At 33.7% G+C, this 25448-nt stretch overlaps 1 protein-coding gene and 1 pseudogene across 1 annotated transcript; one reads left to right on the plus strand and one right to left on the minus strand.

Moving 5' to 3' along the window:
* Nucleotides 1-8392: 8392 nt before the first annotated feature.
* LOC133691506 (galactinol synthase 1-like) lies at nt 8393-10286 on the minus strand. Its single transcript, XM_062112042.1, has 4 exons — nt 9839-10286; nt 9180-9500; nt 8941-9075; nt 8393-8836 (listed from the first exon to the last, which is right to left on the minus strand). Exons 1-4 carry the CDS (start codon nt 10166-10168, stop codon nt 8609-8611), a joined length of 1014 nt encoding a protein of 337 aa, XP_061968026.1. The 5' UTR covers nt 10169-10286; the 3' UTR covers nt 8393-8608.
* A 7136-nt stretch (nt 10287-17422) lies between these two features.
* LOC133690763 (Golgi apparatus membrane protein-like protein ECHIDNA) lies at nt 17423-21725 on the plus strand (annotated as a pseudogene).
* Nucleotides 21726-25448: the final 3723 nt, after the last annotated feature.

Raw genomic sequence — 25448 nt, forward strand, 5'->3', positions numbered from 1 at the left:
ACGATAAGCCCATAGCGCCTCCCCAATTCTCTCATGCCAGTCCTTCTTTGAGCGATTCACCACCTTCTTGAGAATGTTGCATAAATTCTTGTTAAAGGTTTCCGCCAAACCATTAGCCGGAGCATTGTACATAGAAGAGTTATGTTGTTTGAAACTGAACTGTGCACACAACTTGTTCATGGCTGTATTGTAGAATTCCTTTCCGTTATCGGTTATAATGTATCTTGGTACCCCATAACGGTAAATGATGTTTGTTCGGATGAAGCTTACAACTGTCTCTTTCTTGACCTCTCTTAATGCTGCAGCTTCTGCCCACTTGGAGAAGTAATCTGTTGCAGCCAATATGTAAAGATGCCCCCCGGAGCTTTTCGGCAATGGTCCTACCACATCAAGTCCCCAAGCATCAAAGGGCCAAGAGGCAACTGTCGGGTGTAAAGGCTCGGGTGGCTGGTGGATCAAATTAGCATGCAATTGACAACTTTGACATTTTCTAGCATAGTCTATGCAATCCTTCACCATTGTTGGCCAGTAATATCCCATTCTTTTGATCCGGAAGTGAAGTTTAGGGCCTGATTGGTGCGCTCCACAAATCCCTGAGTGAGTTTCTTCTAGTGCTTTTGTTGCTTCTTCTTCTCCGAGACAGCGCAAAAAGATTCCGTCAAAAGAGCGTCGATAAAGAGTGTCTTGGAAGTATATGAAGCGAGAAGCTCTTCGCCTCACCTCTGTCTTATGGCGTAAGTCTTTAGGTAGTTTTCCATGTCTCAAATAATCGATAAGCGGCTGACGCCAGTCTTCTCTTTCAATCTCGTAGACAGAAACTACGCCCACTTGTTCTTTCACTTCTATGTCATGGCTTAGTGGTGGAACGACCCATCTTTGACATACAGGGACTTTTATCTCCTCACTACATGATGCTAGTGTTGACGCCAGATTTGCCAAGGCATCGGCTTGCTTATTCTCTTTTCGCGGTACATGTTCTAAAGTGACACAATCAAGTGATGTTATCAGTTTAAGTGCATACTTGTGATATGGGATGAATTCTGGCTTCCTGACTTCATATAGTGAGAGGAGTTGTCTGATGACTAATTGAGAATCACCAAAAACTTTAAGGCGAGACATTTTTATATTCACTGCCATTTCCAACCCAAGAATCAAAGCTTGATATTCAGCCATGTTATTAGAACAACATTTGGTAAGTGAAAAGGAGAAAGGCAAAACCTCCCCTTCTGGTGTGATGAATATAACCCCAGCATCGGCTCCATCTTGTCGTGCTGCGCCATCAAAGAACATTTTCCATGGTTCTGACAGTTCAATAAACAGAACATCCTCATCAGGTAGGTCTTCAGAGAACTTCCATTCATCGGGAATGGGATGATCAGCCAGAAAATCAGCCAGTGCTTGCCCCTTGATAGCTTTTTGTGAGACGTAGACAATTTCAAATTCTTGAAGCAATAAAGCCCATTTTGCCAATCTTCCTGATAATACTGGTCTTGAGATGATGTACTTGAGGGGGTCGGCTCGGGAGATTAATCTTACTGAATGTGCTTGGAGGTAATGCCTTAACTTCTTTATTGCAAACATCAATGCTAGACATGTCTTCTCTATTGGGGAATAATTCAGTTCAGCCCCATTTAATGTCCTACTAAGGTAGTAGAGAGCACTTTCCTTGCCTTCATCATTTTGTTGTGCCAACAACACTCCTAAGGAACGTATTTGAGCCGCAATATAGAGGATAAGTGGACGTCCCTGTACCGGTGCTCGAAGGACAGGTGGGTTCAACAAGTATTCTTTTATCTTGTTGAAGGCATTAGTACAAGCTTTATCCCAATAGAATGATGTATCCTTCTTCATTAAGTGGGTGAATGGTTGACATCGGCCCGCTAAGTTAGAAATAAATCTCCGTATATAGGCCAACTTTCCTTGGAGACTCTTCAACTCATGGATGTTTCTTGGCTCCGGCATTTTTAGAATGGCCTCGATCTTAGACTGATCAATCTCAATTCCTCGATGTCGAACTATAAACCCTAGGAATTTGCCTGAGGACACACCAAATGCACATTTCAATGGGTTCATTTTTAGTTGGAATCGACGTAACCGTTCAAACACCAAACGAAGATCCTGCAAATGATTTTCCTTTTCTTTTGATTTCACCACGAGGTCATCAACATAGCATTCAACATGTTGGTGAAGCATATCATCAAAAATCTTCTGCATCGCCCTTTGATAAGTGGCACCTGCATTCTTTAAGCCAAAAGGCATGACTTTATAACAATATATCCCTTTTGGAGTTCGGAAAGCTGTTTTCTCCTCATCTGCGGGTGCCATTCGAATTTGATTATAGCCAGATGAACCGTCCATGAAGGTTAATCTCCCATGACCCGTGGTAGCATCTACCATGATTTCAGTAATTGGAAGTGGAAAGTCATCTTTGGGACAAGCATTGTTAAGGTCTCGAAAATCCACACAAACACGCATTTGGCCATTCTTCTTTTTTACTGGCACAATATTTGAAATCCACGTAGGATACTTGACCTCACGAATGAAACCTGCTTGGATAAGTTTATTGACTTCAGCTTCAATCTGTGATATGAGTTCAGGACGAAAGCGACGCTGAGTTTGTTTTACAGGTCTAGCCCCATGTTTCACTGCTAGTTGGTGGACAGCAACCCTTGGGTCTAAACCTGGCATTTCATCATAGGACCAAGCAAAGATATCTCGATATTCCATCAGAAGTTCCATGTAATTCGCTTCCTCTCCAGATGATAAGTTTGCATTGATGAAGGTTGGTCGTGGGTTTTCAACAGTTCCTAAGTTAACCTCTTTAAGTTCATCCATTGTAGGCTTATTTTTTGATTCAAGGGAAGATGGAGCCTCCTCAACATCTTCTTCGACGACAAACTTATCATTATCATCTTCTTCAATAGTGATGTGATTTGAAGTGAGACATATTATTTCATCATCTTCTTCTTCATTAGAGGGGTTTGTTATCACTATTGTGCGTGTTTTTCCTTTCAATGTCTCTTCAGCACTCACCACCCATTCACATTGTCTCTTCATGCGTGAAGGTATTTTGCTACGAAGAACCTTTGAATCACCCATCAAACTTGTTTCTTTTGACATGGATTGTCCAAGTCTTGTAAAGACTGGTGTGCGTTTTAGCACCCTTCCATTATTTTGGGTTCCAATCCTAGTAAAAACAGAAGCACGACTTGTAGTTCCACCAAGACGATCCCAGACTGAAGCTCTAAGAGGTGTCGGCTGACTTTGTTGTTTGTCCTTCACTTCTTCCACACTTATGTACCATGAGGCTTCTTTATTAATATGAAAATACAGTGGTGTGGAAGACTCATATCCAAGACCAGCCCTCAAAGTTTTGCTAGAAGTTTTCTTCTCTCTCCATGCCTTTCTAGTCCTTGCAGAAACTTGTTTATCTTCAAGTTGAGTCGTATCACCATCCTTTGATATCTCGTTGATGTCTTCACGACTATAGCCAGCCCTGGCTAAAAGCTTATAAGCATTGGGATCAAAACCATTTGACCGTTTATCAGGGAGCCCTTTAAGATTTATCACCACCGACTCAGTTTGATGAACAAACCCTTTTAGTAAAGGTTTTGAAACCTTGTTCAAGGCGAGATTAGTAGCTGGCAAGGTCAAGTTTTCAAGCTCTTTATTGATCTTTTCTTCATCCTTTGCAAAACAAGACTGACCCTCTTTTCTTGCTGATACTGGAATATATCGGAGTGCCGTGGCTTTACGTGGTGGTTTATTGTCAACAAAGTTTTCTACCACCTTTTCTTTTCCTTTATTCTTTGTTGGCTGAGACACCCCTTCATTTGCAGATGACTTATGCCCTTTTGAGCTTTTCGAGTCAATTATTCCCTCTCCTAAGTGGTCAGGTGGTGCTCGTAGTTCTTCCATCATATTTGACTTGAAATAGAATTTTGCGTCTGCAAAGTGAGCTTCAGCTATGGTAAAAGGATCGGTGTCTGCCATTATCTTTCTTACTTGTCCATCTCGGCAGTACTTAAAACATTGGTGGAGTGTTGAGGAGATGATACCATTTTCATGTATCCATGGTCGCCCAAGCAACATATTGTAGGTAGTTTTGGCATCTATGACATGGAAAAGTGCATTGGATTCCATATCTTCCATGTGCATCGCAAGTCTTATCTTTCCTATAGCATTTTGCCCTCCTTGATTAAAACCTTGAATCATCAGATGACTTGGGAAGAGTTCATCCATAGGAATCCCTAGCTCTCTCATGGTCTTAAGAGGTAGTATATTGATCGCCGAGCCATCATCCACCAAGATGCGATTCACTATCTTTTCATCAACATATCCTTTAATGAAAAGAGGTCGGTTATGGAGTTTTGATCCAAGCAACAAGTCTTCATCGTTGAAGGATATCTCTGTTGTGCATACACCGTGAGATAAGTTTGAAGAGTCATCATGACTTTTCTTCATGACATAATCAATAGGAGTTTTCTCTTCATCAACCTGATAACAAGCAACAGGTACATTTTCAATTCTTTTCATTTTTGTTGGCATGTACTCATTCAGTGTAACAGGCTTTCTTATACTTTGAGCTGAAAAATCCTCCTTTCTAACTGGTACGGATTTTTGTAAGGTTTTTCGGCGTATTGGCTCACCAATTAGCTTCCTCACCATTGAGATCCTCATTCTTGTTGGCTTTGTCATTTGCATATGCTTCCTCCTTCCTCTTCTACGTGTGACTAAAGTCCATCCTTCATCATCATAATTTTCAGACCATTCAGGCTTCAAGTCGTCAACTTGAGGTGTGAGGGTTATACATGGAGTTTGACTTGAGGATGCAGTGAAGCTCATCGGGAAAATGGCATCAAGTCTTATAGGTTCACAGGAGCCGAAACTTATTGCAAAGAGTGATTGACATGGTCCTAAATTGACTGTGGTTGTGATATTAGAGGCTGCTATTTCATCATCAAAAACGATATCTTCGTTCTCGTGTAGCCTCATGATCTTGTCTTTCAACACAAAACACTTCTCTACGGGATGACTGATTAAGCGATGATATTTGCAATAATTTGGATTATCTACTTGGTTTGCTTCTTCAGGGCGTTTCACCTCCGGCAACTCAATGATATTTGCCTCAAGCAGATCATCCAGCATCCTAGATATGTCTGAGTCAGGGAATGGATACACTTTTTCTTGTCGCTCTTTCAATGATGGTTTCTTTCTTTCACTTTTTTGAAAAGTAGTCGACGTTGTATGATCATTCCTCTTAACTCCAGTTGGTACCCTTACAACAGTCGAGTTAACTACTAAAGATTGCTTTCCCTCGACCTTCAGAGTGCTCTTTCCGAATCTACGACCTTCAGGCTTATTTCTTTTAGGCTCTTGCATAGGTAACAATGAACTTTCAGCCGCCGCAATGCTAAGTTCCATATCATGTGCACGAGTAGCCAATTCTTCGAAAGACTTTGGTTTGATGCCTTGTAGGATATATCGTAGTCCCCAATGCATCCCTTGAATACACATGTCTAGCGCAGAAGTTTCGGTGAGTCGATCTCTACAGTTGAGGCTAAGGTTTCTCCATCGATGAATGTAGTCGATGACAGGCTCTTCCTTCCACTGACGTGCATTAGTGAGTTCAATCATGCTAACCACACGACGAGTGCTGTAAAAACGGTTAAGAAACTCACGCTCCAACTGCTCCCAAGTATCAATCGAGCAAGATTCCAAGTCAGTGTACCAATCAAAGGCATTACCTTTCAAGGAACGAACAAACTGTTTTACCATGAGATCACCATTAGTCCCGGCATTGTTGCAAGTCTCCATAAAGTGAGCTATATGTTGTCGAGGATTTCCCTTGCCATCGAACTGTTGAAACTTTGGTGGTTGGTAACTTAGAGGCATCTTTAACAGGTCGATTCTTTGGGTGTACGGCTTCGCATACGAATATGAGGGTTGAATTGAGCTTTCCACTTGGTCTGTGATGGCTTCCTTGATGAGTTCTTTCAGTTGATTTGTGGTGAAGATGCCATCAGTAATACCATGTATATTCTTCACAGCTCCGATTGCAGACTCCTCAATGACATCTAGTTGATTTACTTGAAAAGCCTTGGTAGTCGAGGTTTGGCCTCCTTCGTTCAAGCTCTCCAGTTTGTTCATCAACTTTGCTATCTCGTGGTCTTTTGCCTTGAGTGAAGTCGAAAGCCCCTCGACGAGTTTTGTCAAGTTAGCCACTTGATCCTCTAAAGATGTTGTCTTGGTCATCATCACTGACATGGTGCTAGAACCCGAAGCCTTACTTGGTGATTGACACGGAGAAGTTTCCATAGGTGCATTGTCAAAGTCGCCTTGAGTGCTGAAGACAATTTCGCGCGCCTCACTTGACTTTTGTAGTGGAGTTGCTTGTGGCTTCATCTTTGAGGCGACATCTTGTGCCCCTCTTGCATTTGAAGTTGATGTTAACTTGAGAATCGGCCTAGTTTGTGCATACAACTCGACGATGGATTTTGTTTTCAATGGCGGGGTTGAAGAATCTTCAATAGTATGTTGGGGACTTGAATCAATGGCCTTGTTGCTCTTTGAAGCGACAATGGTGATCATGTTCCTCGTAGTTGCCATTGAGAGTTTTGTTGAAAATTCTTTCTTGAAGGGAAGAGATGAAAGGTAGAGATTCCCTAGTGGAGTCGCCAGAAATTTGTAGACACAATTTTGTGCACCTGAAATTAAACAAGCACACGTGTACAAATATATGATTTTATTAAATATATGAATGGGTACAATCTCTGTATAATATATTCTATCAAAAGAATATGGCAATCCTCTAATTCCTCCCTTGGATTTGATGTATGGTGACTTGATTTATTTGAGCAATCAAGCTAAGATTTGTGCTTTGCAAGAACGCGAATTTGGGCGTGTATTGCGAAGCGAGATGTTGTGATTTGATGCTTTGAAGAGTACCTTGATTTGTCTTCAAAGTGTTGTTAAAGAACTCTTATGGGGCGTTTTGGCTTGATCCAACAGAGCTTCGTTCTTGTTAAACTTCAAGCATAGATGAAGGAGGCTTGAGAACTCTTTGAGAGAGAGCTTCCTTGCTTGAAGAGAGAGAGAGAGGCTTGAAGAAAATTTGTATCCCTTGGAATCCCCTCCCCTGCCTTTAGGTTGAAGCCCTCTATTTATAGAGATCTGTAGGGGCTCTCAGGTCCTTTTCCAATGCCACGTGGCATAATTTTATTGGTTGGTCTTTATTGACAGAATCTTGCCTTTATGACAAGATATCTTGAATATCTCATCTCAAGTGTCAACTTTTCATTGGTCAAGAAATATTTGAAGGTTCATTTGTTTTCCATGTCATTTATTTCAATTTTATTTTATCCTTTATTTTAAAGAATAAAATAACACATGGTGAAATTTGATTGGTGGAAAATTTATGTTTCTACAAACAAATTTTATCATTACATTGACTCGAGTCAACCTGGATTAACCTGGATGGAATCAAGTTTTTAAACTATCATAATAAACCATTTTTATTTTATGTTGACCTGAGTCAACCCAGGTTAACTCTCCTAACATGTTGACCCTCGAGTTAATTTTAAAACTATAATAATAACCACTTTCGTCCTTAGTTTGATCTAGGTCAATGGTCAACCTCACTTGTAAGTCAGGCCTTGACCCCGGGTGATATCCGAATTGAATTTTAAAACTACGATAATAATGATTTTTAGTCATACGCTGACTCGGGTTAAGTTGGGTCAACTCAACCCTTGACCCGAGCCTTGACTAGTAACCCGGGCTTTGCTCCAAATTAAATCCCATATTGGATTTTAAAATTATAATAATAACTATTTTTATTCTTACATGTTTTACTCAAACAATTGAGAGTTTTTTTTATAATAATATTTTAGAAAATAAAATATTATCTTTAAAGATGTGTTCCTCATATTTTAAAAGTATAAAAATTTACTTTAAATTTATTCTAGAAATAAATTTATCTCTATCTCTTTAACCAAACATTATTTTTATATTTTTTATCCAAGTCAAAACAATAATCAAATACTATCCCTAGACACTTACTTTTAATTTTTATGGTTATCCCTAGGCACTTACTTTTAATTTTTATGGTTATTCTAGTTTTTTTTATACGAATTAGATTTAATATAGAAGTGCATCAATAATGAAAAACAATTTGTATCAATTGTAATTTATCTCGTGATAATTTAATATGTTTGATATTCTTTTTAATTTTTTTTTATGCATAGCTTTTCTTTTTATTTTTCTTTGTAGTTCTAAATTTAACTATTAATTTATCATTGAAAAAAATAAACTTTATTTGAATTTAAATTGAATGAAAGTCCATGAAGAACCAAGAATTAAGGGTAAAAAACACAAGAAAAGAGGGAGTGAATTAAAGTAGGTAACACAACATATGTTTATTTGCATTAATTTAACAATTGCTCCACCCATAATCAGCAGAGGGATAGAGTGGAAAATAGAGAAACTCCCAAGAAAGAAGATAGTGTATCTCTTTTCTATACCCAAGAAATTACTATCAAGAGAAGGATTCCAACTTTGATCCCCTCTAAATCTATAATAGTGCTTTGATCCTTCTTTCTTCCCATCTCTAAGCAGCAGATGGGGCAGTGACATATTGAACAGCGCCGGCTTCAGAGAGAGCTGCAATGAATGGCTGTAAGTTCACTGGCTCAGCATCAGTAGTACAATCCGCCACAAGTTTCTTGGAGTCCAGTGATTCATCACTGTAAATGTCCCACCATTTCTTCACCAGCATCTTTATATCCTCTCTCTGCATGTTCTCTTCTTTGCCAGTGTATCTCCAAGGCTTAGAGCCCTGCACATAAATGTATGCCAGAAAATTAATTAGTCACGAGATTACTAATTTTTACTCCTCAAAACTAAAAACAAATGATGTAAAAGGAGAAGTGGAATACTCACCGCAGCACAGTAGTGAACAACTTTGACCTTGTCAAGCTCCACATTTTCTGGGTGACGCCATAGCATGGCAAGAACAAGATTGTAAACTAGAGGAATTGGCGTGTAAATATCCCTGAAGTACATGTTCAAAAAGTCCTGCCAAAAGAAAGACGAAAAGGAAACGTTAGAAAAACTCTACAATCCTTCATCAAAACACAACATGACGATCAAATTCAAAATCATGGATCAGAACACCATACCTGCTCCGCAAATGGGGTAGGAGGAGTGACTTTGAGAGTCTTCCAGAGATCATGATAAGTGGCAATACTAGGCTCAAACACAAACATGCCAGCATTGAAGTAAGGAGATGGTGGTTGACCCATCTCAGCTGGCCAGTTAACCTTGTCAGGGCATTGCTGGCAATAGCCAATCTTGTACTGCGGAGTGTGACTCCATGTTTTCTCACAGAAACAATCCATCACCGCATAAAAACGCCCATCAGGCAGATCAAATAAGTGGTCTATGTTGTCATAAACCTGGATATCTCCATCCAAGTATATCATCTTGCTGTATTCCACAAACTGCAATTTAATCAAACACCATACTCTTAACATTAAGATATCAACACATTAAAAGTTACAAATAATTAAAACGAGTCATTAGCGTACGACAAAATTGAAAGTAGTTCATTAGACGAAGATGATACGGCCCTTCTTTAGTAAACAAGGGCATTTTCGTCCACAGGAAATTGGCCAACACCATTTATCAGAGCTAAGATGCAATGAAGGTCAGGAGGTACTATCATCCCACGTTAGATTGACACGTGTGAGAATGGGAGGAGCACCCAGATAATCCACGTGCAAGTAGCACAAAAGAAATAAGATTCTGTTACAATCCTACGTCGTAAGTACGTACGTACCTCCCAAATACGGAGTTTGGAGTAGTTGATGACATAGTAAGCCATGGCAAACTGGGTCTGGCTCTCTGGCGGGTAAACGGGTTCAATTTCCCGGACTATACACCCTTGAGATTCCAAGATCTGCCTGTGTTCCTCTGGCACGTCAGGTAAGACTGCCACGATTAATGGATATGCCGTTTCGACCTTTCTTAAGCCTTTGGCTAGCCCGACAACGCCTTTCACGTAATCTCCATCACCAGCCAAGAACGTTACATAAGCCCTGCTAGGTAAGCTAGCGAGCTTGGCGAACCCGGCTGGTTTCAAAGCAGACTGTACAAGCTCAGGAGCCATGTTGCAGTCGTCGAAGAGGGAGATGAAAGAGAGTGAGAGAGGAGGCTTTAAAAGACAACTTAAGAGAAGGACTGGAGAGGCAAGCTGGCTGCTGCTTTGGGCTGGCTGTGAACCTGAGGTGATGATTTGGGGGGGTTAAATAATAGCTGTGAAGGTATTTTCCAGGTTTTTTTTAATGAAATTCTTAAATGTGATGTTGAATTGTGAGCCTTACACGTGCCAGGCGAGTTGATCCAGCGGTTGTGTTGGAGCCGACATGTTCTGGATAGGAACCAAAAAAAAATGGGGAGGGTATGGATTGGAAGGCACTGGAAGGAGCTACATTTGGGAGTGCGGTATAAATCATATGTGTCTCGGACTAGAATAAGCTTTTGGGCTGTTTCAGTCGTCGAATGAAAATAAGCCCTTGGATAGAGAAAGAGAGCATGCGATTTGTGTGCCAGAACACTTGGCAAACAGCGTTAATTTTCCCTAAAACATTAAATATATTAATTGCTTGACTCGCGCTTCACTATATATCAGATATTTTTTTAATAAAAAATTATATATATAAGTTTTTTTATATGTTTTTATAATTAAAAAAATTCTAAGTAAAATAAAAAAAAATTATGCATACAAGTAATTAATTAAATAAATCAAGAATTACGTATATTAATAAATGAAAAAAAATCATAAACAATAATTATAAATAAAACAAGAAAAATAAAGAAATCAAAATAAATCAAAATATTTAATTTCAACTTTTGTCTAATTTTGTTTGCTAAATATACTTATTTAAATATTTTTTTATTCATTCAAACAATAATAGAAATAGACATACATAAAATTTATCGAATAAAATAAAAGTAAAAAAAATATCATGCAAGGTTGTAAGATAAGATTTTTACCTAGATTTCGGCAACTTTCTCTCACATTTCTTACATCGAGGGCTAAAAATAAAAAAAATAAAAATTGAGATTAAAATTGATTTTTCTCTTTAATTTTGAAAATTAAAAGGACTAAATATCAATAATTTCTAGAGTACAGAAACTACAATAAACATTATGATCAAACTTTTTAAAGCCACACATTCTTTACATGTTTTTTAGTTTGATCCCAATTTTTCAATCTTATCTTCCCCCAACAAATTGATTAATAATTTGGTTTAATAAGAGCCAATATATATATATATATATATATATATATATATATATAAAACACAATGACTAATTCATTTATATAATATGATACGGTATAAGGATCCACAGTGTATTTTGTACAATAAATTCCCATGACATTTAATTTTTTAGTTAATAATTGGATTTGTTGAAATGCTTAGAAACTTGGATTGGATAGATGAATTAATGGTTTGCGTACACGTATACACGTCAAACGAAAGCCTTTTATCATCACAATTTAACGGTACCTGCTCTTGAAATCCCCAAGTGATTTATTATTTTTTTAAAGTATGGTTATAGTTGTTTTTTAAAGTATATGGTATGTTGAAATATATTAAAATGATATTTTTTTTATTTTTAAAAAATTATTTTTAAAATTAGCATATTAAAATAATTCAAATTATATATAAAAAAATAATTTTTAATAAAAAAATTAAATCTTTTAAAAACACAAATACATCCGCGTTTTTAAATGATAACTTATTTGGTCGAGCATCCTTCCGCTGAATGTGTGTATGTTCACATACACTATTTAATTTTTTTCAAAAGTATGGAAAGCGACAAGGCGATTCCATAGATATACCTTGAGAGCAATGGACTCAGCCTTCTTCACGTCGAGATTTCTGTATTGATGCCTCCTCAGGTGGGAGCCACAAAAGATACTGTTTTTTGTGGGGTCCATATTCTCATGCACCTTTTGCCATGTCATATGGCTTCGTGGCCGTCTGTATGTGTTTTTTCTTTCCCTCTGTAGCATCATCATCTTGAATTTTCCTTACCTCTTGCTACAACTTGTCATCACCAGATTTTAACTTTTGTTTTTTTTTTTTTGACTTTTTTGAAAAATCTAAAAAATAGTAAAAGTAACAAAAAAACCAAAAAATATATATTTTTGATGTATTTATATTATTTCTTGCATTTTAATATCTTTTAAAAAGAATTAGAAATTAAAAAATATTAGACTTCATACAATGCATAGCATATATTAAACTTCTAATTATTAAAGAATATTCTAATTGGTTTACTCTCTTACCTCTATTCTTGGATAGATTTACACTTATATTAGTTGATGTTTCAATAATAATATTAATAATTATAATGACTATTAACGTTCATATGAAAGTTATTCTTGACACATGTGAATATGTGTTAAAATAACTTACACCTTTTTATTGTCTAAAATCTTTAACAACAAGTCTAATTTTATATTTATTAATAGTGTCATCAGTTTTCATCTTTCTTTTAAAGATTCATTTATGGCCTAAAGGTTTACTTCCGGAAAAAAGATTCACTAGTTCCCATGTATAATTATTCATAATAGATTTAATTTCACTATTGATTGTCTCATTCCAAAAAGAAGTTTTCGGATAGGACATTACTTCGAAGTAGGTTTGAGGCTTGTTTACTAACAAGTATATTAAAAAATCATGACCAAATATTTTGGTCATTTTTGCCCTTTTACTCTTTCCAAGCTCAACTTTATCATCTTCTAATTGATGGTGATTACTTGAGCTGACATCAATTGTTATTTTAAGTGAATGATTTTCTCGTGTTTCCTTTCATGGAAACACATCTTCAAATAATATAGCATTTCTTAATTCCATAATAGTATAATGATGAATATCTTCAATACTTTACTTGACTTGTATTCATGAAATTGATATGCAATATTATTGTATGCATATTCGATAAATACACAATTCATTGTCTTAGGTTTTATCTTGACAATATTATGCTAATAAACATTTCAAGAGCTTTATCTTTACTTATAAGCAAATACAATACCTTGTGCAATTGTTTATTAAAAGCAATATAATATCTTTTTCTACCTCTAATTTGAACAAACTTTAAATCACCAATATATGAGTGAATTAAGTCTAGAGGTTCACTACTTCAATTGTTTGAAAATAAAGTTTTATGAATTTTTATTCTAGGCATATTTCACAGTTATGATTTTTCTCAAAAATTATTCTTGGTAATAATTAATGGTTTATTGAAATTTTCATAGAATTATAATTAATATGACCTAACATGTTATGTAACACATCACAAGACTTAAGCAAATAAGAAGTGACATTCTTCTTTTTGTTCTCATCCTTAGTTATAATGATCATTACATTTATTTTATATATAGAGGTCATCACACCGATATTCAATTTTTATAAACATACTACTCTTAGAGAGTATAAATTTATCACTCTAAAAAACCATTTTAAAACTATTTTTGCTCAACAATGAGCCAGACATTAAGTTCTTACTAATATCAGCAACATGTAATACATTGTTTATGTGAGAAACATTCTAGAGGCCATCTTTATTATAAACTTTCCAACACCTAGTACCTTGAAGGTTGATGAGTTCTTCATATATAGGTTTTCTCCATCCACTTCTTTGTAAGGGGAAACATCCTCTTCTCAATATATACATGTCTTGTAGCCCTAATGTCAACCTATCACTACTAATATAATGATCATTTTCTCCTTTCCATACAAAAAATACATGGACCAGGGTTATTTTGGATGCAAAGCATTGAATTCATTGTAGTAAAGGGTATTTGGTTCTTTTAGCCTTGTTTTTTTTTTTTGTTCATTGTAAGTTTGGTTAACGGTAGTAACATAATTTACTATTGAAATAATAATTTACTATTTAAAAATTTATTGGTGCGTGCAACACGCGCCAGCGCGTTGTAACCGCCACACATTTTGGGAAGCAAGTGCGACGGTAAAAAATAGGCTTTCACTGTCTCAGTTTATTCCTCTCCATTTCATCTTCTATTATAGGCGGCGTGTGTTCTTCAAATATGGTCGATGTATCGCCGGTGATCCTTTTTTTCTCTTCCTTTATTTCTCTCTCCTACCTTGATAAATATATTACGGTCCTCATTGTTATAGTTATTTCAGATTTAAACCGTTTAATTTTGATTATTGTTTTTAGTCATTTTCCTTTTTGTCAATTTTTTTTCTTCAATTTAACTCTTAGTGTTTAATTTGTATTATAAGGTATTTCAATTTGGTCCTTCTACTTTTAATTTATTTTTTTCCTTTGTTATTTTATCAAAGCTTTTATGACTTTTAATTTTATCTTTCAAATCAAGTTTATGATTTTTGTTTTTTTAATGATAATAATAATTTTAAGTTGTTCCATTTTCTTTTGATTTCTTGTTGTTTTTCTTGATCCTTTTGTCAAAATTTTATAGTCTTCAATAATATCTTTCAAACGAAGGTCATAGTTTTTATTTTTTCAATAATAGTAGTAGTAGTTATAACTATAATAATAGTCATGTTAATATTGATGATAATGCATGATGATGATGATATGAGAGAGAAGAAGAACAAAAATAGTGATGATAATAAAAATACTAATAATATTTGTTGTCATTATATAATGACAATAATAATAGCAACAATAACAATAATAATAGTGATAATAATTGTGGTAATGGTTGTTAAAATAGTAATAATATTAATAGAAATGCTACTATTATTACTAATAAAGATAATGTTAGTAATAATGATGGGTGATGATGATGATGATGATGATGATGATGATATTACTTATTAACAATAGTAGTGATAATTATTTTGATTTTGATTTTTTGAATTGTTGTTTTTAAAAATTATTTTGTATGATTAGATTTTTTTTTATTTAATTTCATTATTTAATATTTATGTTTTTTTTACAAATTAAACTTCGTGATTTTTATAGATTAGATGCTTCAAGTTTATTAAGGTCACGGGTTTAAAAAGTTCATACATTTTTTTTAAAGACTTTATAATTTTTATTTTATTTTTAATTAGGTTATTCCAGCGATATAATATAGATCACTGGTTTGACGGAATGTCTCGTGATGGCTTAGACCTAATTAGCTTTTTCACATATTAGTCTTAATTAAACACACACACACACATTATCAATTTTTAGTATCTAAATATTAAAAAATAACCCATCCTCACAATTGAGTGCAAACATGAAGGCTAGTATAATACTAAAAGGACAATTTAGCAATTCACGTTGAGATGTAATATCTATTTATATAGAAGCAGCTTGCATGTCCTGCTATGCTGGTGAGGACCAAATTTTTCTTAATATAAGAAAATATTCAAATCTTAGAAAATTTTTTAATATTTTTATTAAACTAAAAAACATGGTTATTTTGTATTTTTTATCCATGAAGATAAATTTTCATTTAAAAAATAAAACAATAATATGTACATTCAATAAAATAAATCATGAATTATATATATTAATAAATGATAACAAATCTATTTATTTAAACCATATATATAGTTATTTGATCTCGTGATAACAACATATTATGATAACAACATAATGCATGCATTTTAAGATATATTATCTCATGTCATATGTAGCTTTTTAATTTTTTTTAATCAAATTATATAACAATATTAAAAAAAATGTAATTCATTTTAAGTAAGCACAAAACATATATTTTTGAAGTCTAAAATCAATTTTTCAATTAACGTATCTTTTATTTATCTTAGTGAATGTAAGTTTTTTAACTGGAATAATTATTTCTATTAAGTTTTTTTTTTATGATTGTTAAAACAAGTTAAAAACATATATCAAAATAATTCATCCATATTTTATGTGTGATAAAAAAAATCATAAATATGATAAGATCATGTTCAAAATCTATTTAAAAATTTTAAAAATAAAAAAATAATTTGAATAAAATTCTCATGAAAAAATTATTATTACTACTATTATTTTCATATCAAAAACATAATAATTAAAATTATTTAATTAAAGTTTAAATAAAAATTTATAATATTATTTAAGAACAATATCAAAACTAAAGAGTAAATGAATTAGCAACGTAAATCTTTTTTTGAGTGTGAAAAAAAGACAAAGAACAAAGGGAAAAAATAAAAAGACAGAAAAAGACTAAGCGTGGTGTTTAAACCCCTAATAACATGTTAGACACGAGCAAGCTTGGAGACCATCCCACGCGTCTGACCTTGATTTAATTTTATTAAAGGGGTGGACAATATGTCATGCAATTTTATTTTTTTGAAAAAAGTTAAAGAAGATGACACTTCGCCAATTGTAGCAGACAACGAGTCATTTGCTCGCCTAGTTTTCATCGGTCAAAGTGGTTAGAAACGAGACAAAAAAATGATTTTGTTTTTAACCAAGTAACTCATTTTTTAACCAACTTTTCACCTGAAAAACATTTAAGAAACACATAACAAACCTCAACAAACCCGCCTTTAAAGAAGCAAAATATTGGTTAAAATTTGAATAATCAAACTAAGATCATAAATTTTTCCAAGCTTTGATCTATTGTTTTTGGAAAGGTGAGGACTAAAAACCATTATTATAATTTATTTCTCATTGAATGGAACACTTTAATACCAAACTGGATTATTTTGTTGTTAGAATCGCATCAACCAAATATATTTTTTTTTACAACTATTTTTCATTGAGTTTCTCTCGTATCAAAGGACTGAACTCTCTTATAAAAGGAGTGAAAAATAAAAACTTTTCGGCAAAAATAAAAATTAAAAAAATAAAGGATTAGATATATATTATCTTTGTGTCTTACATTTCAATTGATTGTCTTTTAATTTTATAGCTCTACCTTCATTTCAAGGCTAATTTCATCCAATTAGATTAGAAAGGGACTAAATTGAGAAAAAGAAGATTATAATATCAATTTTTTTTATAACTTTTAGATTTAATATTTTTTAAAGTTAGGTTCAGAGATATTTTTATCCATATTAAACTGTTTGAAACTTTTTACTGAAATAAATTAATGGTTTATAATTTTAATTCATGTTTCTACTTTGGAAATCACTAAATAAATCCGATCCGTTTCCATTTCCTCGAAAATAAGAGAATTTGTTTTCTTTGTTCTTTCTTTCTGATAGTGGAGTTTCACCTAATTATATCCCATATTAGTCATAGGTATATACTTTAACAATATATAAAAGAAAAACAAATCTAAGGTTGATTGAAAAAAAATAAATTAATATACTATTTTATTTTTATCCTCTTAAAAATATTATTATTTTATTCTATAAATAAGAGTTTTTTTTTTCAGTATTGCAGTGTGATTTGAGGGTTTTCATCTCAGTAAAGATTAATGCATAAAAACTCCTAAAAATTCATGAAAAAATGAAACAAATGCATGAATGAGCCCAATGGACCAAGAAAAGTTCTTACCGTAACTTACTAACCCAATCTACAGCCGAAGCCTAAAAAGCCTTTTCCTTGTTCTCTTTTTTTCTTTGTTAAACAAAATCAACTGAAAAGGCTAGCATCAGGTCAGCCATTGCTTTGTGTTAATTGAAGATCCTGAAATCTGAGAAGAAATGAACCAGTACTGAGAGGTAAAGATCATAGATCTTCTCAAATGGATTTTTCTCAGGTTAACAATTAGCATCTTTCCCGTGTTCGTTTCTCAGATCATGATGTTGCTTTGCAATTTTTCTTTTCACAGATAATTGATCTGATTATGAATATCTTTCTTTCATTGCAGCCCGTTGGAGAAAATTATGCGAATCCAAAGACATGTTTCTTTCACGTACTCTTCAAGGTTAGTGCTTGTCTGTAATTTTTGTTTGGGGAATCTACACCACACACAATTCCATGTAATTAACTATTTAAATCTTTAACAGGCTGCAGGCCTGGTAATGTACATTCTTTCAGCCCTGTTTTTTGATAGCTTTGTCATTATTTTTGTGGTCACGGTTGTTCTTGCTGCCCTTGATTTTTGGTTTGTTAAGAATGTCAGCGGCCGGATTTTAGTTGGGCTTAGATGGTGGAATGAAATAAATGAGGCAGGGTGAGAGTGTTTGGAAGTTTGAATGCCTAGACCAACAGGTTTCAACTTCAAACGTCATACTAGTTTTAAGTTATCGTGATACTAATATTTCATGATTTCGTGCATTTCATGGTTTTCTTTTTCTACCCCTTTTCTTTTATGCAGTCATCGGCTCGCATGAACAAGAAGGATTCTTGGCTATTTTGGTGGACATTATACCTTAATGTGAGTTCAAATTGGATGGCTGTTGCGTATAATCCTTACCGTACTCATGGTTCTAGTGCATTGATTTTCTTATAATGTGAGTTCAAGCATTATGCTCTTATTTTGGTGGACATTATATCAATCCTTGCGTATAATGTGAGTTCAAGCATTATGCTCTGATTTTATTCATCTAAGTGAAGTATAAAACTTTTTTGATATTTTGCCAAATACCAGGTGTGCAAGAAATAAATAAATAGAGGGATCTTTTACTATATTGAGATATTGATGTAGATGAGTGGTAAGATATGCTTGAAATGCTTTGCATGACAGCTTAAAAGCTGCAACAGTGGTTGAAGAACAAAAATTTTAATTTGTTAATAGTATGGAGCAGTATGGTTTCCACACACACACACACACACACATATATATATATATATATATATATCAGGGCAATTAACAGCAGAAAAATTGTTGATTGATATGGTTACAAATGAAGTGATGGTGTAGTATTTCTTGAAGGGCACTATATATAGAGGCATCCTTGTGCTTGGACAAAAACTTAGTTGATTGTTTATCCAATGACTACCCTGGGAGAGGAAATAAAATGAAATAATATTTGGTAAATTTCGTGGAAGTCTGATGCATGGTGCCCTGCTGCTTGTACTGGATCCTGTATGCATTAAGTTAAAGACAAAAGACATTTCACTTGAATTCTCATCGTTTCTTAAGCTGGTACTTCCCATATTTCTTATTATTATAGGCTGCTGCTTGGGTCATCCTTGGAATATTTTCAGTCATAAGGTTTGAGGTTGATTATGTCCTAGTAGTCGCTGTTTGTGCAAGCCTCAGCATAGTAAACATTGTTGGATTCACCAAGTGCCGCAAAGGTTTGGATATTTTAAACTTTCTGTGACAGCAGTATCCATCTTTTATGCCAAGGTCAAAAAATGTAGCGAATGGTCTCAAAGTTGTTATTTTTTTTTAAAAGCCTTATCATATCAATATGGCCATGTTTGTTTTTAGTGGCATGTGCTGGAGATGAGATTTTAAATAAAAGTACCTACCATGCTGTTCTGAGAAGTCCAGTTGTCAATTTCTGCTTATTGGGAATATGGATTCCTCATATTACTGTAATTAGCAGAACTGCATGTGACTTTTTTCTTAAGCATTTAACTATTACAATCTTTATTTGCCTTTGGCCTGTTAAGTAATATTTATCTAGTTTTATTTATTAAGAGTAAAATAGTATTTTCAGTTTAACCTATATATAATTCCTTTGTATTTAGGTTAACTTAAGCACTCATAATAAACATCTTATTGAGAATTCTAGCCTCCTTTTATGTTTGATCTGAATTACTTTAACATGGTATCAGAGCCTAGTTGATCGAACCCTTGACTTGTTAATTTTATGGAACTCGCTGCCCTTGTAGAAATCATGTTCACCAATGTCAGAGCCACTGCTCGTATCAAAATCGTTATCATCATCCACTTCATTCCCTATAAGATGTTCCAGCACGCTCAATGCATTCTTTTGAAGCTTAACTTCAGATTCATTTTTCAAAACATCAAGCATGGGTTGTTTGACCTATTAAAAGATGGAGGATAAAGATCAAGTTTTGTGCTTGCGGTTGAAGAATTAATATCTGAAACTTTATTTTAGATTCTTCAGCTTCTGCAATTTGGTATTTCTGTTCTGTCTCTGCAATTGCGTTGGTATTTCATCTTCTATTCAGTTTTTGCAATTTGGAATCAGCTTCTGCAATTTAGTATTTCTATCTGTCTCTGCAATTATTTTGGTATTTTGTCTTCTCTTCAGCCTCTGCAATTTGGTATCAGCTTCTGCAATTTGGTATTTCTGTTTTGTCTCTGCAATTGTTTTGGTATTTCGTCTTCTCTTCAGTTTCTGCAATTTGGTATCAGCTTCTGCAATTTGGTATTTCTGTTCTGTCTCTGCAATTGTGTTGGTATTTCATCTTCTCTTCAGTTTCTGCAATTTGGTATCAGCTTCTGCAATTTGGTATTTCTGTTCTGTCTCTGCAATTGTTTTGGTATTTCGTCTTCTCTTCAGTTTCTGCAATTTGGTATCAGCTTCTGCAATTTGGTATTTCTGTTCTGTCTCTGCAATTGTTTTGGTATTTCATCTTCTCTTAAGTTTCTGCAATTTGGTATTTGAGTTAAGTTTCTGCAAGAAAAATAAAAAAATTTGGAGTGATATTTTGTCTTCCGCTTCTTCAAAATCTGGTATTTCAACTTTCCTTCAACTTCTGTCATGGCATCTACTATCAAAGAGATTGTTTTGTTACGTTGGTTACTTGCTGATATGAGAGTTTTCTTTTCTCATCTTACTCCTATGAATTGTGACAATCAGAGTTCTATTCAGATTGCTCACAACTCGGTTTTTATGAGCGAACTAAGCACATTGAGATGGATTGTCATCTTACTCGTCATCATCTCAAGCATGGCACCATTACTTTGCCTTTTGTTTATTTTTCCTTGCAGATTGCAGATTTCTTTACCAAGACGCATTCCATATCTCGTTTTTGTTTTCTAGTTGGCAAACTCTTGATGCTTGTAGATGCCGCATCGTGAGTTTAAGAGGAGATGTTAAGTAATATTTATCTAGTTTTATTTATTAAGGGTAAAATAGTATTTTCAGTTTAACCTATATATAATTCCTTTGTATTTAGGTTAACTTAAGCACTCATAATAAACATCTTATTGAGAATTCTAGCCTCCTTTTATGTTTGATCTGAATTTCTTTAACAGCCAAGATTAAGAGCAGTTTCTTCTACTGTTTGGTGCTTAAATACTTTCTGAAATAAATTCTTAGTTGCTCTATACAATAATATCTTGCCTGCATTACTACAGTTTAGAAGTTGCATTTTTGGAAGTGTACTTTGCTAATGTTCTTGATTTATAATTGAAATTACACAGCATCAGTCCTCTTAACAATATTAGCACGAATTATTTTCCCTTCATATAACTGCATTTTATTTTTCTTGGTTGCTATGTGAACAATTAAATTTCTTTAAAGCAATCTTATCCATGGCCTCTTTTAAGCTTCAGTCGAAATCTGAAATTTTTTTATGTAATGAAGGGTACTCTAATCCATATTCAGATGCCAAGAAGCAAATTCAAGGATTTGCATGCCAGGCTATTGCGTCTCATTTCACATCTACCATACGGTCTGCACTTAGTGCGGTGTAAGTTGTCTGAACAGAAATTTTCCAGATATGTTACATTCTTCTGTTATGGCCACTAGCGGATAACAACTAGTACAGTCACTTTGGAATTTCTAAATCCCTTTAATTTTTTCAAATACACATCCAATGTGAGAGATATATGCAAAGATAAAGAGAACAAAGAAGCTGTAAAAGGTTATCCAAATAGATTTGTTCTTTTATCAAAATGTGTGATTTACTCTTACTGTTGTTTTTGTCACTTGTCATAATGCATTCGAGACATGAAAACCAAATTGAGATATCTTTGAATTTGGCTGTTAGAAAGAGAGATCCATCTTGGTTGCGTAGGAAATAATTTCACCAGGCCATCAAGTGGATGTAACTAGTGAAGAATACAGATGACCATTTGTTCTGTAACTCTTAAAAAGTTTTTGTCTAGCACTGGACATCTTAGTTCTTGCCCATGATCTTGTCCTATTGTCTTGGGATTATGTTAGTTCTTGTCCTATTAGAAAGTGGGATTTGACATTTTGAAAATGGATTGTTTCACTAACATAATTCACTTGATTGTATGGCAAGGGATATATTCATGGAACACAAGGATTCTTCTTTGCTTAGTTGGGTTCCCTGGTGTTCCTTTTGTTTCCGAATGGGTAGTAAGGGATGTGAACCCGTAAACTCATGTTGTTTTCAAAAAGGTCATCTCTGAAGTATTTTAACGTTCATATTTCATGCCATGCGTGTGATGTTGTCGGCAGTAGTATTTCCATGGTCATTCCGACCAGTGACAAACTCATCTGCAGTGGTCAAACTAAGAGATCTTACCTTACCCCACGACTTAAGAATTAAAAAGAAGAATCAAAATCACAGCCCCTTAATTTTCTATGGGTTTTGAAAAGAATTAAAGGGTGTTGGTGGGGTCTAATGGTACATATAGCGAGCGAATAATGGAGATAGTGGTGGGTTGAATAAACAAAAACTTGTGTGAAATACAATGTTTCCAGGCACTAATCGCGGTGTTAAAAACTTTAACTTAAACGAATATGCTCGTGGTAATTGAAGTTTTCTTCGCAAAAAATTCTAGAGCACCTTTTTTTTTTTCATGGTGGGGGCGGGGATTGTTCATCTGGGGCTACGATCATGTAAATAATTGCCTTCTCTATTCCATTAGCCTAAGAGCATGGTTGCCGGACAAGACAGTGGTTTCCTTTTCTTTTTTTTCAAGGAATGATTTGATAATCTGTGGAGACTTTACTAGCTGAGATTAACGAAGAGATTTTCACGAGTGTCTGGACAAATCTTTGCGTATTCATCCAAGTTATTTGGAAACACAAGTGAGCTTCGATAAATGTTGAAACTGTGGCTCGTAAATAAATGAGATACAGTAAAGCAAGCTAGAAAGATTTCCTCTTAGCTGTGGCCAGTGCGACACTGAGATGCCACTGAACCTAGTCCATTGTTGTACGCTAAAATAATGAAGATGCACATTTCCTACTCGGAAGCTTCCACTGCCAATCCTAGAATTTATTCTTTATCAACTGAACTGCCTTTATCCTCAGCCGTCATCCTCATCAACGTCATCATCTTTTCCAGAAGCTGAAACTTTAAAAAAGAAAAACCGAGAAGAATCATTCTCCAAGGAGTGAAACAAAGAAGCTGGAAAAGAGGAAAAAAGAAAAAAAAAACATATTCTGAGTTACAACTTACAGTACCAAAACCTACAATTAGCGGTGCTACTGCCGCTGTGATTTATCGCCGGAAAATGAAGTTCATAGCTACTGAGTTACGATGTGTCCTCGTGACACTTCACCAAAACATGTCAACGGGCATGGACAAGCTTATAATTGAATAGCAAAGTTGCCCGTATAATTTGATAATTCATTTTATGAACTGTGGAAATAATTGAGGAATTCTATATCGTAAAATAATGGATTTCCAATGCAGCTCTTTGTTTTATTTTTTCTAAACAATATTAGGTTCAAAGCTTTGTTGAATTTGATGATAATGCACATTTTCTAAACAATTTTCTTTTCAGTTTTTATGTACCTAATATGTAATAAATAAATAAATAAATTGCTCATGGATATTCAGTAAAAATAATTTTTTTAAATTTTTTATAGATTTTTGACATGATTTTGTCACATTAATTAATTTTTTTTTATCTTCAATTACATACAAAGTATTTATATATTATTTTAATTAAAACTTTCTTTGAAATCTCTTGATGGATTTTTATATAAAATACAATGCTTACAATTAAAAAATGTGCATTTGTTAAAATAATAAAGAGATGCATTAATAAAGATATGGAGTGTAGAATGAAGATATACATTTTTCTACTTATTTCAAATGATTGAAATTTTTAACAAAGTTTTATTTTAATAAAAAAATTATATCATTGTATTTAAGAATATTAAGGCTTTTTTGATATTGTTGTTTGTTTTGTGGATATTCATGTTTTAGCTTGATATGCATTTTTTTAAATAATTTACTTATTAATATTGATTGAGAATGAAATATTTATTTTCTTAATTTTTCATTATAGATGTTTTATATAGTTTTCTTAAATTTATTATTCTCATATTTTTTAGTTACAACTTCTCATAAAAAATAACATGTTTATATGAAAATAAAAAAGAAATTCATGAACAAAAAAATTAGGTTTTTTTTTAGTAAAAGACACACCTTTTTCTTTGTAGTTCAAATTGTTATACTTTTCTTGACTTTTTTTTTATTGTTGTTTTTTTTATTCAATGAACTATACGTTAATAAAAAATTGTTTTGTTGTTAAAAAAAAAAGAATCAGAAAATATAATTTCAATGAAAAAAATAATTTTTTCTTCTATAATTGTATTCATTGTCTTTCTCATAAATATCTGTTTTTATTACCATATAAAAAAAATAAAAAAATAAATTTAAAACAAAACTAAGTTATTAAACTCAGTTAAGCTCATGATTTAGATTACAAGTTGAGCGGGCTAACTTGATTTTATACAAGTCAATCCAAAACATTATCGTTTCAATATTTTTTCTTACAAGAAAGATGTTAAATTGATGGTTTTTTTTTTAAAATTGTTTTTTTCCTTAAAAAGTCAAATATAGTTTTAACAAGGTTGATTGAGTTGCGAGTACAATCATTAAGTTGATTAAGTCATTACAGATTAATTTTTATTTAATTTACTTTGAAATCTAGAATGAGATTAGAGTCAGGTTAGTAGATTATCATATTGATCCACTGAATCGAGTTGAGTATGATAATACTTACTCTATGTTGCTGTTCCTGAACAGAACGCCAAGTGTCCAACATTTGCAAGAAATGAAGCATTTTCGGACGTTTTAGCAAAGATTTCCCTATTGTTAAAGATCATCTCTCGTTTTGTAATCTTCAATCTCCCTATATGTGATTTTATCAGGAGTCGACATGTCCTTCCGAACTCCAACAAGGAAAGAGGCCAAACACAGTCAAACCATACCTGGGTCCGCGGCTCCCTCCTGGGACACACATCCTCACTCTCTCCAATCGCTTAATGCATTCGTTCATGCATTGCTGCTCCCCCCACCATTGTCCCATTGCAACCCCCAAGCCATGCCATGCCATGAATTTGACAATGACACTCTCTTGCTAGATTTGAACACAACATTAATTTGAAAGAATTAATGTAAAATCATTTTTTTAAACTTAATCCAATAGCTTAATTCTCAAATTTCTTATATTCAATACCCCAATAATTAACTTCTTCAGTCTATTCGGGTATCTAAGTCCATTCACTATGACTTCATCACAAACTCAACATTAATTCATTTCGAGTGTGACCACAGTATTATCGGCTTCTGAAAATTTGAGCATCCTGAACATAAGGTATAGAATATTATTGTAACATATTTGTATAGAGATTAAATTTGAGTTAATTGATCTCTTTTAAAAAAAGAAAAAAAATAGAAAATCACCC

Source organism: Populus nigra, chromosome 4 (genome assembly GCF_951802175.1).
Source record: "Populus nigra chromosome 4, ddPopNigr1.1, whole genome shotgun sequence".
In the NCBI taxonomy this organism is placed as follows: Eukaryota; Viridiplantae; Streptophyta; class Magnoliopsida; order Malpighiales; family Salicaceae; genus Populus; species Populus nigra.

Excerpts from the sequence above, each read along its gene's own strand:
- LOC133691506 (XM_062112042.1), bottom strand. The coding sequence starts at position 10,168 with ATGGCTCCTGAGCTTGTACAGTCTGCTTTGAAACCAGCCGGGTTCGCC. Across the intron at positions 9,501-9,838 it reads CCAAACTCCGTATTTGGGAG|TTTGTGGAATACAGCAAGAT; the intron begins GTACGTACGTAC and ends ATTAAATTGCAG. Across the intron at positions 9,076-9,179 it reads CTACCCCATTTGCGGAGCAG|GACTTTTTGAACATGTACTT; the intron begins GTATGGTGTTCT and ends TTCTTTTGGCAG.